This window comes from Lontra canadensis, unplaced genomic scaffold (assembly GCF_010015895.1).
Source record: "Lontra canadensis isolate GAN:19392208 unplaced genomic scaffold, GSC_riverotter_1.0 scaffold23, whole genome shotgun sequence".
Taxonomy (NCBI): domain Eukaryota; kingdom Metazoa; phylum Chordata; class Mammalia; order Carnivora; family Mustelidae; genus Lontra; species Lontra canadensis.
The window spans coordinates 23,556,926-23,571,873 of NW_022631017.1; the positions used below are offsets into that span (position 1 = coordinate 23,556,926).

Sequence of the window (14,948 nt, forward strand, 5' to 3'; positions counted from 1 at the left end):
CGTTTGTAAATGCAGACAATAACGCAATTACCACACTGCATTCACTCATAGTTAAATGAGATGTCTGTCAAGCCCTGTTATGGCAGACACTCAGTAAGCAGTAATTATTATGATGTGGTTGTTCTAAGCTAAGCAAAGAGGATATCATGGTGGATAAATGATCACTGAATTTAAAAAAGGCATACTCCAGAATGGAAGGCAGACATGTGCATTTACTGTAGTATAATAAATATTACATTAGAAATGTGCGCAGTACATACTTGTAGAGCTAAGAAGGAAGAGATGAATTATCATATTATCATTTAATATAATGTCTATGAATGGTTTCAGTGTGATCCAATTCTGTCAGTTATTTCCCTTACTTGATGGGGAGCTAAGAATGATGGTAGGAATGTCTAGGTCTTGTTCAGATGGCCCACTCAGACATTGCCTGGGCCACTAAATGATTCTTTGCCTTTTTAGGAGTGGAGTAATATTTATCAGTTCCCCCTGAGTGGTGCTTGACGGAACTTCCACAAGGTAGAGACTATGGGAAGTTGAGTCATCATCTTAGGTTTTGAAAGAAATGAAGTAGAATAAAGCACCTGAACCAGCAATAAAATCTTCCTCTGGTGGCTCGCCCAAAGTTACATTTATTTAAGTAGAATTAAATGGATGCCTTCAATAGAAAAAAAAAAAAAGATAAGAAAAAATTATTTAGAAGAGTTTTATTATCATAGTTTCTTATTGCTTCAAAGAATAATTTATTTTATATATTACTGTTACTATTATTTTAGTTAAGCTTAACCTATCTAACTCTGGTGGAAATATAGTGAAACAAAAATACTGAGAATGATCTTTAGGTCAGTAACAGGATAATGTTTCTGATATGATTCTAATATTTTCAGTACAAGCTTATATAATTGTGTCTTTTCTCTTCATCATCTTATCCATATTTCCAAGTCATAAGAATAAAAGGAAAGAGCCAACCAAAGCATGTGACTTAGTTGACAAATCTTTGATAGTCCATGCACTTCTAAAATTTAGTGCCTTATTCCTATCAGCATTATGTATTTAAATGAATGCAGCCTGGTATCAAGAAAAGAACATGTCCATATTGAAGGGGAAAAAAAAACCTGCAGCCTTCTTTATGAATAACACTTAAAACTGTTAAACACATTAAAATCCCATTTACCAACAGCAGAACCTGATGAACATTGGGTCTGCTCAGTGAATGCTAATGTGGGATATTGCTGGGAAAGATGTTTGAATGTTGAAATTTCTCATAGCTCAAAATGGTTACACAGATTAAGGAGAGGAACATCTGTTGTTCAAAAGACAAATGAAGTTTGGCAATTCGTTGGAAATATTTTTGTTTTTGTTTTGTTATATTTTAAATTCTCCCTTAAAGTAATCCATTAGTCACTTTTCTATTTTAAAACATTCCAATACTCAATTTTTTATTGAAAATCCTAGGACTGTATATACAATTGACCAGTCTACTGTTTAGTAAATTATGGCGGTACTTTATGTGATAGTAAACTAGTATAGCAATCCTGAAATCATCTAATTCTGAAATTAAAGTGATCAGAAATCTAAGTGAATCTTGTGACAGTCCATTAATTGCAGACAATAAGATGTCACAATTTGTCCTGTTGTGTTCTGACCTCTGACCTCAAGTTCTAACGCTAACATTTTTCTATTCATTTATTTATTTTTACCAGATCAAACAAGTAATTTGTCTTTTACTTCTCTGACTTTATTTATCTGGAAGGTTGATATTAGGCTTTAGTCTATCATTTATTTGGGAGTATGTTAGTTAGTATTTATAATACAACTACATTCCATTCACCTGTTCATTAACCTACCCATTCATCTATTCATGCATGATGTTTGTGTATGTAGTCTCATATCCATCTATCCACTATCCATCTATCCATTCATCCATCCAACAAAAATGTATTGAGCATGTATTGAGAGGATCTGGTGAGGTATACAGATGACACAACAGGGTCTTTATGAGAAGTAGCTCATAAGCTCATGTTGACACAAGCAAGTACTCTCCTTAGTAATTCAAACCCTATGTTGAGTGGTATTTATACAGTAGAATATTACTCAGCCATAAAAAGGAATGATACCCTGATATATGCTACAACAAGGATGAACTTTGAAAACATACTAACAGAGAGAAGCCAGACACAAAAGGTCATGCATTGTATGACTCCAATTATATGAAATATCCAGAATTATCCATGTTAAATCCATGGAGACAGAAAGCAGACTTGTGGTTTACCAAGGGCTGGGAGAAAGGCCAGAATAGAAATTGACTGCTTAATAGGTATAGGGTTTTCCCATGGGCCAGTGAAAATGCTTGGAACCAAATGAAGGTTATAGGTATACAACATTATGAATGTACTAAATGAACATGTTAAAATGGTTAATTTTATGTTATATGAATTTCACCTGAAATAAAAACAAAGAAGAATTGCCAGTGATACTTCTTGTACAAGTTTACTTGGTGGTGGTTAGAAAATGACCATTTAGGGATTTTCCTAAAAATCTCTACATAATCTGAGTATTGTAAGAGAGTGATTTTTAACACTTAACATTTTAGGACCTTCTACTAGGTTGTCCAGACTGTACCCCCAAAGAAGAAAGCGTTGAAGAAGTAGTGTTCAATGAATTAATCTGTGGCTAAAGATAAGTCTCTTACCTTTAGAAGATGCCAGTTAGTACTCAGCAACCAAGAAGATCCCATCCAATTGCCTTGATTTTTCTTTTCAACTTCTTGGTTATGTCTAAGGTCAGACACATTCCAAGGTACTATCAAGTGTCTGGTATTAGTAAAGCGAGAGTAAACACAATAAATATTTTAATGTATTTTTTTTTTAATTTTAAGTAGACTCCATGCCCAACGTGGGGCTTGAAGTCACAACCCTAAGATTAAGAATCTCATGCTCTATTGACTGAGTCAGCCAGGTGCCCCCAAACAGTAATATTTTTAGAAATTTATTAGCTGAAAAGTTTACAATTTGGTTAAAGGTTGTTACTTTTGAAGATTCATTAAATGAGCCTATTAGCTTTGTTGTCTGGATTGATTACAGCATAGATTTCCAAATCTCTGAAGTTCCTTGATAAACATGAATCACTGATTAATAAAAATCTACCACCACTCTTTTGGAAAGCAACTAAAAATGCAAGAGTTGGTTACATCTTTCTTACGGTTAAAGGAAGTCACATAATGTTGTGTTGGGGAGGTTATCAACCATTTTAAGAAATAATACTTACCACTAGTCAATAGCCATCAATTAATTTTGTACCCTTGGAGTTTACTTAAAATTTGTTTTAATATATTAAAATGGCAAAAAGCTAGATTTGGAGATTCAAGTAGTATTTCTTGTAGTACTCCTGTAGATATTTTCTATACTCTCTCAACAGTCAATGAGAATAATGTTAATAAAATGCCTACTATTTAATAATCACCTACTATGTGTTATATGTTAAATAAAGAACTTTATATTCATCATATATTCATTATATTTCATTTAATTTTTAATCAAGCTTATGATATATGAACTCTTATATAATCTTCATTACATAGAAGAGAATACTAAGACCTAGAAAAATTAATAATTTTTTCTAGGCTACAGGACTGGTAAATGTCAGAGACAGGATATGAGTCTTGGTCTGTCTGACTCCTGAGTCTGTGTTGTTAGTAATGAAGCTTTTAAAATCCCTTTTATGAAAAAGAAATTGAAAAAAGCCAATAAGACAACAATAACATTTATTTAAATTGTTAGTTCATACTAAGTTTTCATATTTTTGGAAGGAAATATATATGGGAAGTACATATACACATAATGTACATAAATGCCACATATATAAATAAAAAGCAAATATAATGACATTTTTCAATTTGGCCAAACCAGCTTTTCCCCAAAATAATGAGTGACTCCAAATCACTCTGCTAAAATCACTGGATTATACAGAAGTGCTGATGAAATGAAACCCACAGATAGAGAGAACAATGCCTTTAATTGAGGCCAAAAACAAATTTAAGAAAAATAGCATGTGAAAGTTTCACTTTGCATATAACACCCAGTGCTCCAGTTGTATGCAAATGAGAATCTTGGAACACTACATCAGAAACTAATGATGTACTGTATGGTGACTAATATAACATAATAATTTTTTTTTAAAGAAACTTTTACCTTTAACTATCAGTGTGCAGATTTGTTTCTGAGAAAAAAGAAGTCAAAATAGCTTCCTTTTTTTTTCCATCTTACCTTCCAATTTATTTGTTTATTTTTAAAATTTTATTTATTTGACAGAAAGACAGCCAGAGAGGAAACACAAGCAGGGGGAGAAGCAGACAGAGGGAGAAGCAGGCTTCCCGCTGAGCAGGGAGCCTGATGTGAGACTCCATTCCTGGACCCCGGGATCATGACCTGAGCCAAAGGCAGAAGCTTAACCAACGGAGCCACCCAGGCACCCCTTTCCTTCCAGTTTAAAAGCTCGAGCTGGATAATTAATATTGTCTTCTTTCGATTTTTCTAGTTTAAATATTAAAGTGAGTCGAACCGTCATGTGAATGTTCTCTGTTTTGAAAACACCTTCAGCTGTGATATTTTAAACCGTCTCCCACCAAAAAGGAAATCAAAACACATCCAGAACCCAAGATGCGAGCAGGAATATTCTCGTACCTTTCCAGCATTTGAGAGTGGGAGTGCTGGCAAGCACTTTGCGCTGGACAGACTTAAGGAACGAATAAGTTATGGATATTTGTGGGCCGTCTTTCTCAACACAAACAGTTTACCTATGTTTACATTCTTATTTCGCTAGGAGTCCTCAAGCTATGTACCATCTCTTTTCCTTCCCACTGTAGGTTAGGCTCCGTGGGCCTTGAATCCGCAGTGCCCTATCCTACTGACGGAAGCCTCGCCACAGCTGTGGAAGTTTGTCAGTGTCCGCCTGGATACACGGGCTCCTCTTGCGAAGTAAGTTTGCAGGAATAAATCCTCAACGCATTCCAGGTTCCTCCCACATTGCTTTCAATACACTGTTTTATAAGTAGTTTAGCTCTTCCACAGTGATTGCACAAATAAATGATAGTGTTTTCCTTAAAGAAGAAACTTGAGTGTCTGCCAAAAATCATGGCTTTCAAATCGAGTACTGCTCACATAATGTCATCTTGAAATGATGTTTCTGTTTTGGATATTTTTACCTTACACAACAGAAAATCTGATCTTTTCCTGAGTGTTTATTTCCTATTTAATTGGTTGATGAAATAAGATGAATGATAGCAGAATCATATTTAATATTTCAAAATAATTTCCCTTCCTTTCTATCTCCATACTTACCAGGAATTCGCACTGTTTTTTCCCCTTGCCTCTGGTTTTTAATCTTGCGTAAAACACTCCTTCTCTACTTTATTTCTAAGAACACCAAACTGCAAGCAACTGAAAGATGCAATCTTTAAAATGCCAAGAATATAATATATGGAAGAAATACCTTGATCTGGAAATTTTCCTACATGGCTTTGATTTGCTTAACACCTAAAATTTGAGATATTTGTTGCTGCCCCAATATTCTAGTTTTGTAATAAGATTAACATTTCTTATTTAATACCACAGTGTGTCATTTTAAGGCAATCATTTTCCTGTACTTATATGTATTTTTTTTCGGTAGTTTGAAATTGGCTTTACTTGAAACCTGGTCAAAAAATTTTTCTGATAGAGGACATGGCTTGCAGATAAATAGAAGCTTAAATTCTTTAAAAATGGTGCCTTTAAGGAATCATTTGAGTGTACCAAGATGTTCCACTTCAACACACTATCCCATTAAACCATTTATAGAAATACTCTAGGCATTGCTTTGTCAGTTCTTTTGTGCTCTAAAATAATGCATGCTTTTAGAGGATACACAGGATTTAGAGTCATATTCATGACAAATGTGTTTTCTTTAACGAGGCTCAGATTCACCTATCTAGAAATAAAACTAAATGAAATTCATTGACATACTTGATTTTACAAAATTCATCTAAAGAAGAGAAAAATAACTGTGGAAATAAATTTGTTCTGTCAACCTAAATTTGATTTTACATTTAAAATACATGCTGTATTTGATGAAACATATTCTTTTATTAAGAGCCTACCAGTTTTTATTCAAGCCAGAAAGCTCCCTTTGAACCTTTAAGTTCCTATTTCAATTGGAATAATAAATACCTTGATTCTATTCTTCCTTTAATACTTATCCCTAGATTCATTATTCCGTGTACTCTTCTTCATCTTTATGAGTTCCAAACATCCATTGATATAAAACTGAATATTAGAATCATTCAGTTGGCTATGTTTTTTGCTTATTCGTTCCTCTCTTCAAAGGTATTTATTGTGAATCTTTAGTAAATTCTGTGCTAGATGCTGAGGGGATTATCTAGAAGGTTACATCATAATCTCTGTCCTTAGAGAACTAACCATCTATTTAGAGACCCAGAACAAACACCTATGAAAAATTGGATATCAGCACTATATAATTAAAGGACCAGTAAGTGGTACAGAACGTTAAGTGCAATAATCATTCAAAGAGGTGAGCAGTTCCAGTACAGCGCAGTGTCACTGAAAGTATCCCTGCATGCAAAAACCTCAAATTGGATGCTAAATTAATGGTAACAATTAGGTAGAAAGAGAGAAGCATGAAAGAGTCAAAGAAACAGAGGAGGGAAAATGAAAGCTTCCTATGATTCTTACACAATAATTGTTTGATAAATAAAGGTGTTTGGAAGTCCACAAAGGAATTTAGTTGAATCAGGAGAAAATTAATTCTGGAACTCTAGGATTTCTCTCTTTTTCATTTTTTCCACTAATAATTCCTTCCTTTCCTCATCAAAAGGTCCAATTTTTAGACTTGCTATTATTCATTCCTATCCTTTCCTGATTTTATTTGCTTTTTATTGAGTTCATAAGGCCAGTCACACTAGCTTTGCTATCACCAATATCCACAAACCACTTAAGAGCTGAGTAAACTACAAAGACTTAGAATGTCATAATTCTTGGTTGCCAAAAAACAGATCAAACCTCTCGTTATAATATCATTCTCTTTTACTTTATTTGGGGCCACAATGTTGATTCGAAATCTTGTTTTCTCATTTCTACCCAATTTCTTATAAATCACTCCACAGTTTAATCTTTCAAATATTTTCTGACTTTCCTGGTACCATCATAATTCATTTCATTTCACAGGTGAGACAGGTGGGCAAATCAAAGCGAAGTGGGGTACTGAAAAAGAAGTACTTTAATTCAAATCTTAGCTTTCTTTTCTTTTTTTTTTTAAGATTTTATTTATTTATCAGAGAGAGAGGGGGAGAGAGAGCGAGCACAGGCAGACAGAATGGCAGGCAGAGGCAGAGGGAGAAGCAGGCTCCCCGCCAAGCAAGGAGCCCGATGTGGGACTCGATCCCAGGATGCTGGGATCATAACCTGAGCCGAAGGCAGCTGCTTAACCAACTGAGCCACCCAGGCGTCCCAGCATTCTTTTCTATATGATGGGAATAATATTAACTATGTCATAGAAGTGTTAATATATTTTTTAACTGATACTGATAATCATATATTTTGATACAATTAAGACACTTGATATGAATGATAAGGTGATGAATAATACTGATATGGTCCCTGCCCTCAAGGACATTACCTTTAGTGGTAGGCTAGATAATATGCCAGAGAACAAATTTAAATAAATGTAATAAATGCCATGAAGAAAATTCACAAGGTATCTTGATACAACTACTAAGGAAGGGTGTTGGAGGAGTAGATAAGAAGGGCTAATTTATGAAAACTTGTCAGGAGAGGCTCTCTGAAGTGGAAATATGTAATCTGAGTGTTGAAGAATTGGAAAGTCAGCTTTGTAGAAGAAGCTGGAAATGTATGAGGAGGGAGTGGAAAGGAGCTTTTTGGAGTCCACAAGGACCTGAAAGATGGCAAGGATGGCTAAAGCTTAGTAAGAAAGGGAGAGAGTGGCATGAAACATGATTGGAAGAACCAGACCATTCAGAGCTTTGCATACATTATAACAATTTAGGATTTTATGCTAAGTGCAATAGAAATTGATGAGAATATTTTTAGGTGGGTAGTCGCATGATCTGTGTTTTATTATATGAAGAAGTTTTTATGGCTCCAGTCTGAAGAACACAATATAGGAAGGCAAGAATGAGAGGAAGAATAGTTCATATGCTACTGTGGTAGAGCATGCTATTATGGTAGACTCTGCTGTTGTGGTTTGTTGTAGGCTAATGGCAGAGGATTCAGAAGGATATGTGTTTACTCAGTATATATTTTGGTGGTAGAACCAGTAGGATTTATTGATAGTTTACATACCAGGGGAGAGTTTAAAGAACTAAGGAGTTTAAGAATGAGTCATAAATTACCAGCTTGAACAATTGGATATGATGTCATTTACTGAGCTGGGGAAGACTGGGAAAGAATAGCTGTGGGGAGAGGATAGAATCACAAGTCCATCTTAGAAATACAGGGTTTGAAAAGTGTAAAATATAGATGTGAATGTACAGTTAGAATATGCAGGTCTTGAATTTGAAATACTTTTCTGGTCTAGAGATACGTATTTGGAAGGGGTCATCAACCATGGGACTGAATAAAATTACCTAGGAGACAGTGTGATGAGAAAGAGAAAATGATCAAGAGAAAAGCTCCTCAGAACTCCTGACAATGAGAAGTTGGGTTAAAGTAGAGGAGCAAGCAAAGAGCTACGGCGGAAGTGGAACTGTGATATCGTGGAAATTGAGAGAAGAGGGCATTTGAAGGCGAGAGGAATCAGCTAAGCCATGTGTTGATGAGAGGTCAGGCAATCATAGAATTGTCCACTGGCTTTGGCTACCAGGGATGTGGTAATATAGCCAAAGTGTTTTAACTGAGTGGCAACAGCACAAGACAGAGCAGAATGGAATGAAGCATGAGAGTGAAGTAAGGAAGAAAAGACTTTTTTATTAGTTATACTAAAAAGAAAAACAGGTAGGTAACTGGAAGTTATGGGATATTAAGGAAATAATTTCATCACATTAGGGAAGTAATTTTGTCACTCTAGTTAATTTTTAATGGGGATACTGGATCATATTTTTGAGCTGATAGTAGTGATCTGGTAGAAAAGAAAGCTGTTATTGATGCAGCCCAGAGAGAGAGAATCCTGGAAAGACAACAGATAATGGAATGCAGATTAGAAGTATAGTGATACTCCTTTGAGAGGAGTAAGAATCTCACATGCCCTACCCCATTGCTCTAGAGGGGAATATGGCAAATGGAGATACAAATGGAGATATTGCTGATGCTTTTGGACTCAATAAGGATGTGATATGAGTAGTACATTTGCAGAGTATACAGAAAGCTTACGAATGACAATTCAATGAATATTTGTCCTAAAACAGTTAATCAGTTATCTCCCTGTTATCAACACCCTTAATTTCTACTGCTGCTTCACTAGTTTTTAGAAATACATATTACAGAAGGATATTTCTTCTACAACGAAGCTAGGGTGACAAAAACTTTAATGAGGAGAAATTATAAGAAAGGGATAGAAAATCGATACCTTTTTTTGTGCTGACCAAATTGAGAGGAAAGTCATTTTTGCTTCCCTTTCAGATGTGAAGTATCAGCAGACCCTTTTTTTATGTATTTGTTATTGATGTTCACATTTAAGAGTCTTCATACCCTGAGGCAGAAAGAACATTTCCAACAGTACACAACACAATTTTCTATACTTTATTACTTTAGTGGTTTTTCTCGTTTCCATTTTCAACTGGAAAAAAAAGGGGGGGTCTTTTCATGATATATTACGTTATGGTTAACCATCCCGTAATATAATAAATAACCCACAAAATGCAGTTCTAACTTGAGGGAGACCACAAGCTTCTAGAGGGCAGTTGTGTTTGCCTCCCCCACATTTTGCATCCCGTACAGTTCATATCAACCCCCATGGAAGGGAAACTTCATCAAGGTTGATAGTAGACCTAGAGTTGGCGCTGACTTCAAGTTCTAAGACCCAAACATTTCTTTGAATCAGAATTCCATTTTTGTATGATACAGTATTCCACACTCTAAAAAGGGAATGGTGAGTATAACTAGAGTTCTGGTAGAATAATGCAATAAAATATCAAGGGAATATGTGGTAAATAAATCCTGAATTATTTAATGTCATTTGGAGAAAACGTACTAGGATGTGGGGAATTGAGAAGGAAAGAGGTGAATTCTTCATGTGTAGAAGTCAGCTGTGTATGTGATCAAGTGTCGGGGGGGGGGGGCACTACCTTTCTTCCAAATGATTGCCAGGTGACCAAGTTCAGGGCAGTTCTATGTGTGTAAAGGAACACATTCCAGGAAAATCGACATTGATTGGGATGACATTAGGTGCTCTCTTCGGCTGAGGTTCTCTGAAAGTCCTTTCGTGTCTGCTGCCTTTTTTCAGTAATTTTTCTCCTTTTTTCCTATCTGTGCTTTTTACTTTGAGACTGTCACATTTCAATTCTTTATATCTCTTCTTTATTTTACTATTTCAGAAAAGATACCAAGTTAATGCTTCCTCTAATCTCATACCTGCCAGTAACACTAAGGTCAGTAACAAGTCCCAAATGTCAGATCTAGCTCTATAACAATGTTTCAATAATGGCAACACTTTGGTGAACATGTTTGCTGAGTGTGCTACTTAAATATATATATATATTTAGATTATATATATATATAATCTAAAAAGGACAAAAAAACAAAATTAAAGAAAAAAATCCCTAAGACTTGGAACCTTACCTTTCTTCCAGTCTTGTTGGCCTCAGCACAGACGAGTGAATGGAACTATTTTTGGTGGCATCTGTGAACCATGTCAGTGCTTCGGTCATGCCGAATCCTGTGATGACATCACCGGGAAATGCCTGGTAAGTGCTTTCTCCTCTGGGTATGCTGACTGGCAAGGCTAAAATCAGCTTAGTAGGCCCCGCAATTCAACTGTTATCTGTGGACAAACTCTTGAGTTAAGAAGCGACTCAACAGGGGTCTTTATATTGAACTGAGTTGACAGCTGACGATGCTCTTTCATATGTGGTCTCCCGGACTAAAAAGTATTAGGAAATGTTTATCCATAGTAGTCTAAGAATTGAATTAAAGAATTAGATATATTAAAATAAAACGGACTGGGATACCTATCTACCATGAAGATATATGGCTTCAATCCCTTCCATAAATCGATCAAAGATAGTCTCTATTTCTGTAACAGGAAATGATTTGTATCCCCATATCAAAATATAAAATATAATCTTTATAATAGACATAATTCAGTTTTTGCCACAGTGAAAAAAATGAGGGTATGCTGTGTGTTTTTTTATTTTAAAATTTCAACAATTAAGTAAAGACAAAGTATCATATATAGATTAAGAAATAATAAATATATGTGGTACATAATCACCAGAGCCGCTTGTCCTTACTACAATTAAGTCTAAACTTTTCAGCAGAAGAAAATCTCTGCAAAGGCCAGCACTTCCCATCCTGCTAAGAAACCTCTAGATTGGAGAATGTACGCTACATAGACCATTCTGGCAAACTCAAGGGCATGTTCGTTTCATAATGTCTGACATGGCATGAAGCTTGAAGCGACACTTCTCATTTTATCAGTCTTGCAGAAGCACAATTTGAAACAGTGCCAATTTAGGAGGATATCATATTCTCATTTCCCTGTAGAATTTAAGGCAGACTCTGTTATCTCTATTTCTTAATATTTTCTCTTCCTCTTGTCCAGTTTTACCCCCTTTCTCGTCCACTTAAAAGCTTCTGGGGAAAACCCCAAATGAAAATTCAGGGCTTTTGTTTCGATGCAATTTGGCATTTAGGTTTATTGATGCTCTTTCTGTTTTCTCTCTATAAGATTTTGTTTAATTGCATTGCAGTAGAAAGCATGGTAGCCTTAATTTGTGGATTAGTAGATTTTCCTACTAGAAAAACAGACTAAGCAATTTTCATTTTAATTATACCACACGTCTTTTAAAATGTACCTTGGGAAAAATGTTGAGTTACCTTTAAATGCTTTGCTAACATGCTTTAGGTACTATTAAGCCCAAAGCTGATATGGATTTGCTTTATTTAAATCTAAAAAGACAAACTAAACAGATCACAATACCAGACTTATAATGTTTCCAATAGTCCTATTTCATGTTGAGTTGATGAAGAGTAAATCAGATCATGCTGTTGGTCCATTTGGTTATGTGATATTTCTCAGAATGGAAGCCCTTTTTTTAGAATAAAATAGTTTCATTCAGCATAATTTGGGGAGGAAGAAAGGAGGGAGCAACAATTATCTGAGATCTTTTGTTGAAACCTTATTTATTGACTCCATTTCATGGAGGAAAAAAAATAGGAGGCCACCTTCAAATAGCAGAGGGAATCCTAGGGAAACAGTAGAGATCTTGCAATAGAAATAGAATTTGGTGTTTTCTTGGTTTTCCATTATGGCTGGCTAATATGTGATCATGTAAGAAGATACTTCTGGAGAATTTCAAATGCCTTTTATCTGAAATTATGTTGAAAATGAAGTAAGTGCTAATACCCCGTTTTGAGCATATTGTTTCTAATATGATCCGCAGAGAAAAATATTTGTTGCACATTAAAGACATTTTTAATGTTTACTTAACATGCATTTTATCTCCTTTTTTATTATGTATTTTTCCCCTAGCATTAAACAGAGAATTAATGAAATTTACAGATAAACTGCTTTTCAGTTGGCTTGGTCTGAAATATAATTAGAAATGAACTGAAATTCTTCTTTTGATATCAGATCAAGATCTGGACCTCTGTTATAGTGTGGACCTGTATCAAAAGGTCATTTTAACTCAAAGTACATTTGAAATGACCCAGGAAACATTCAAAGCCACATGGGAAGATTGTATACTTGCCCCTTCTCATTGTTATTGTCGTAAGTGCTGTGAATGGACATTTGGAAAGCATTTTAGATCAGGACACCTGTGAAAATATCCAGCCCATCAGAGAATACTTCTCATCTTTTTTCAGTTCCAATTTCCACTATACTGTTGTCTAATGCTGTTTCATAGGCTCACTTGCAAAAATACTCAAGTGTGAAGACTAATTTTATGATGTCCTCTAGAAGAAATAGGACATCAGTAAATATAAGCAACTTGTAGATGTTCTTTTTCTTTTAGATCAGTAGTTAAAGAAAAGGAGGCTGTCTGCGTTATGCAAGATTTTCAGCGGAATTTCAGAAATACCCCTTGAAACATGGTTAAGACAATCAGTTTCATGATCTTGTTTTTTAAAACCCCTAAGTCTTCGAAAGTTATAATTTGATCATGACAATATGCAAAGAATATTGGAAAAAAATACACATTTTTTTTTAGTAATAGCCAACCTTAGTTAAGCTTGAAGACCAAAAGGAATTAATACAAAGATGAAGTCAGAGAGGAGAAAGCCTTTCTTCACATTAGTCCATGTTCTGTGCACTCCATCTGAATACGTGCTATTTAGAAGTTAGCCTCTGCTCTCTTTGAAAAAAGGCTTGCCATATGTATTTGAGAGAGAAATTAAAGTACCTTAAAGAAAAACCTATTTTCAAGTATCACCAGATACTAAAGAAATATCTATTCACTTGTAGTTGATGAAATTGTCATGGGATTTCAGAGCTTGAAAACTTCATAAATTATAGGATTTAACTCCCTCATTTTACAGAATGTGAGAGATTCAGAGCACTAAATGATTGGATTTTGATTTAATATCTTCTACTCAATAAAGAAGTCGTCCCTCTCCCCAAGGAATTTAACAAGCTCCATTTAAAACCATGTGTTTATTTTTGTGTTTTTATTATCCATTAATTAAATGTAATTAAAGTGAGCTTCTTTAAAAAATACACTGATGTAATAATATTTCAGACCTTTCATTAAAATCGGCTGGTCCTTCCAGTGGTTATCCAGATTGATAAATAATTTGCTTTATCCTTAAAGGGAATTTACATTTTCAGTATTTCTTTTGTATATTTAATTAATGAACATAAAGATAAAGATTTTATACCCCTAAGCTCTGATGAACTCTTTTTAACATGAGAAAAATATTTTAATTTTATATGGTTATAAAAATAAAAATGTATTTCAGTCATAATAAATCCATATTGGACAATTTTTAAAAGCAATTAGATACATTTTATTGTACCATTGGAGGGGAAACAAGTTAGGTCTACATGGTGCCAAAACATAAAAATTTATCAAATTGTGCTATTGAAAGCTTTATAGACAATTCCACTGTTTGTTTAACTGGATTGTTCACCCTTATACCAGCCTTTTGTGAACACAGCCTGAGTTAATAAGTATACTTTAACTAATATGAAGAAATCTAGATATAAATTATTGTAATTTGATTTTTTTTCAAAAGGACATTGGACCCAAAATTACTACTTTGTAGAAAAATGCCATTTCACTTAAAAAAAAAAGTTTTGGAGAAATCATGTGCCTTGTGGTTTCATTACATATTGATGTGTTTAAAAATCTTTCAGTATTCTCATTGTTTAATTAGGAGCCAAGCAGGCCCCTCACAGATGTAATATGTTAGTGTATTGTCCAAATCATCAGAGCCCACTGAGCTCCAAATTAATCCCTGATGTAAGAGCACCATTGTCCCAGAGGATTTGTACGAGTAGCCACTGTTCTCATTAAATCTACAGTTTTAAACTGAACAATTGACTTTTACCTAGAATCAGCTACAATTTCTATTAAATTTATATTATTAGGACTCTCTACGCACTTTTACACACATATGCACAATCACATGTATTTCCTATGAAAAAAATTAAAAACTAACAGAAAAAGGAAATAAGATTTGTATAATGAAAAAAAATTATGAGGAACTTAAGTTGTTTTTTGTTAAGTATGCATATGCTGAAACTGACGTGCAGTTTATAAGCTACATATTAGATTAATTTTC

At 34.5% G+C, this 14,948-nt stretch overlaps 1 protein-coding gene across 5 annotated transcripts in view; it reads left to right on the plus strand.

Annotated features, from left to right (window-relative positions):
* LAMA2 (laminin subunit alpha 2) overlaps positions 1 to 14,948 on the plus strand; it is a 634,066-nt gene that overhangs the window by 349,668 nt on the left and 269,450 nt on the right. For 3 of the 5 annotated variants that reach the window (XM_032862519.1, XM_032862522.1, XM_032862520.1), the window contains exons 15-17: positions 4,865 to 4,976; positions 10,541 to 10,594; positions 10,796 to 10,909. In XM_032862519.1, the coding sequence (XP_032718410.1) occupies positions 4,865 to 4,976; positions 10,541 to 10,594; positions 10,796 to 10,909 (280 nt within the window). The remainder of the gene's footprint in view (positions 1 to 4,864; positions 4,977 to 10,540; positions 10,595 to 10,795; positions 10,910 to 14,948) is intronic. The other 2 variants (XM_032862523.1, XM_032862524.1) reach the window with 1 other exon arrangement.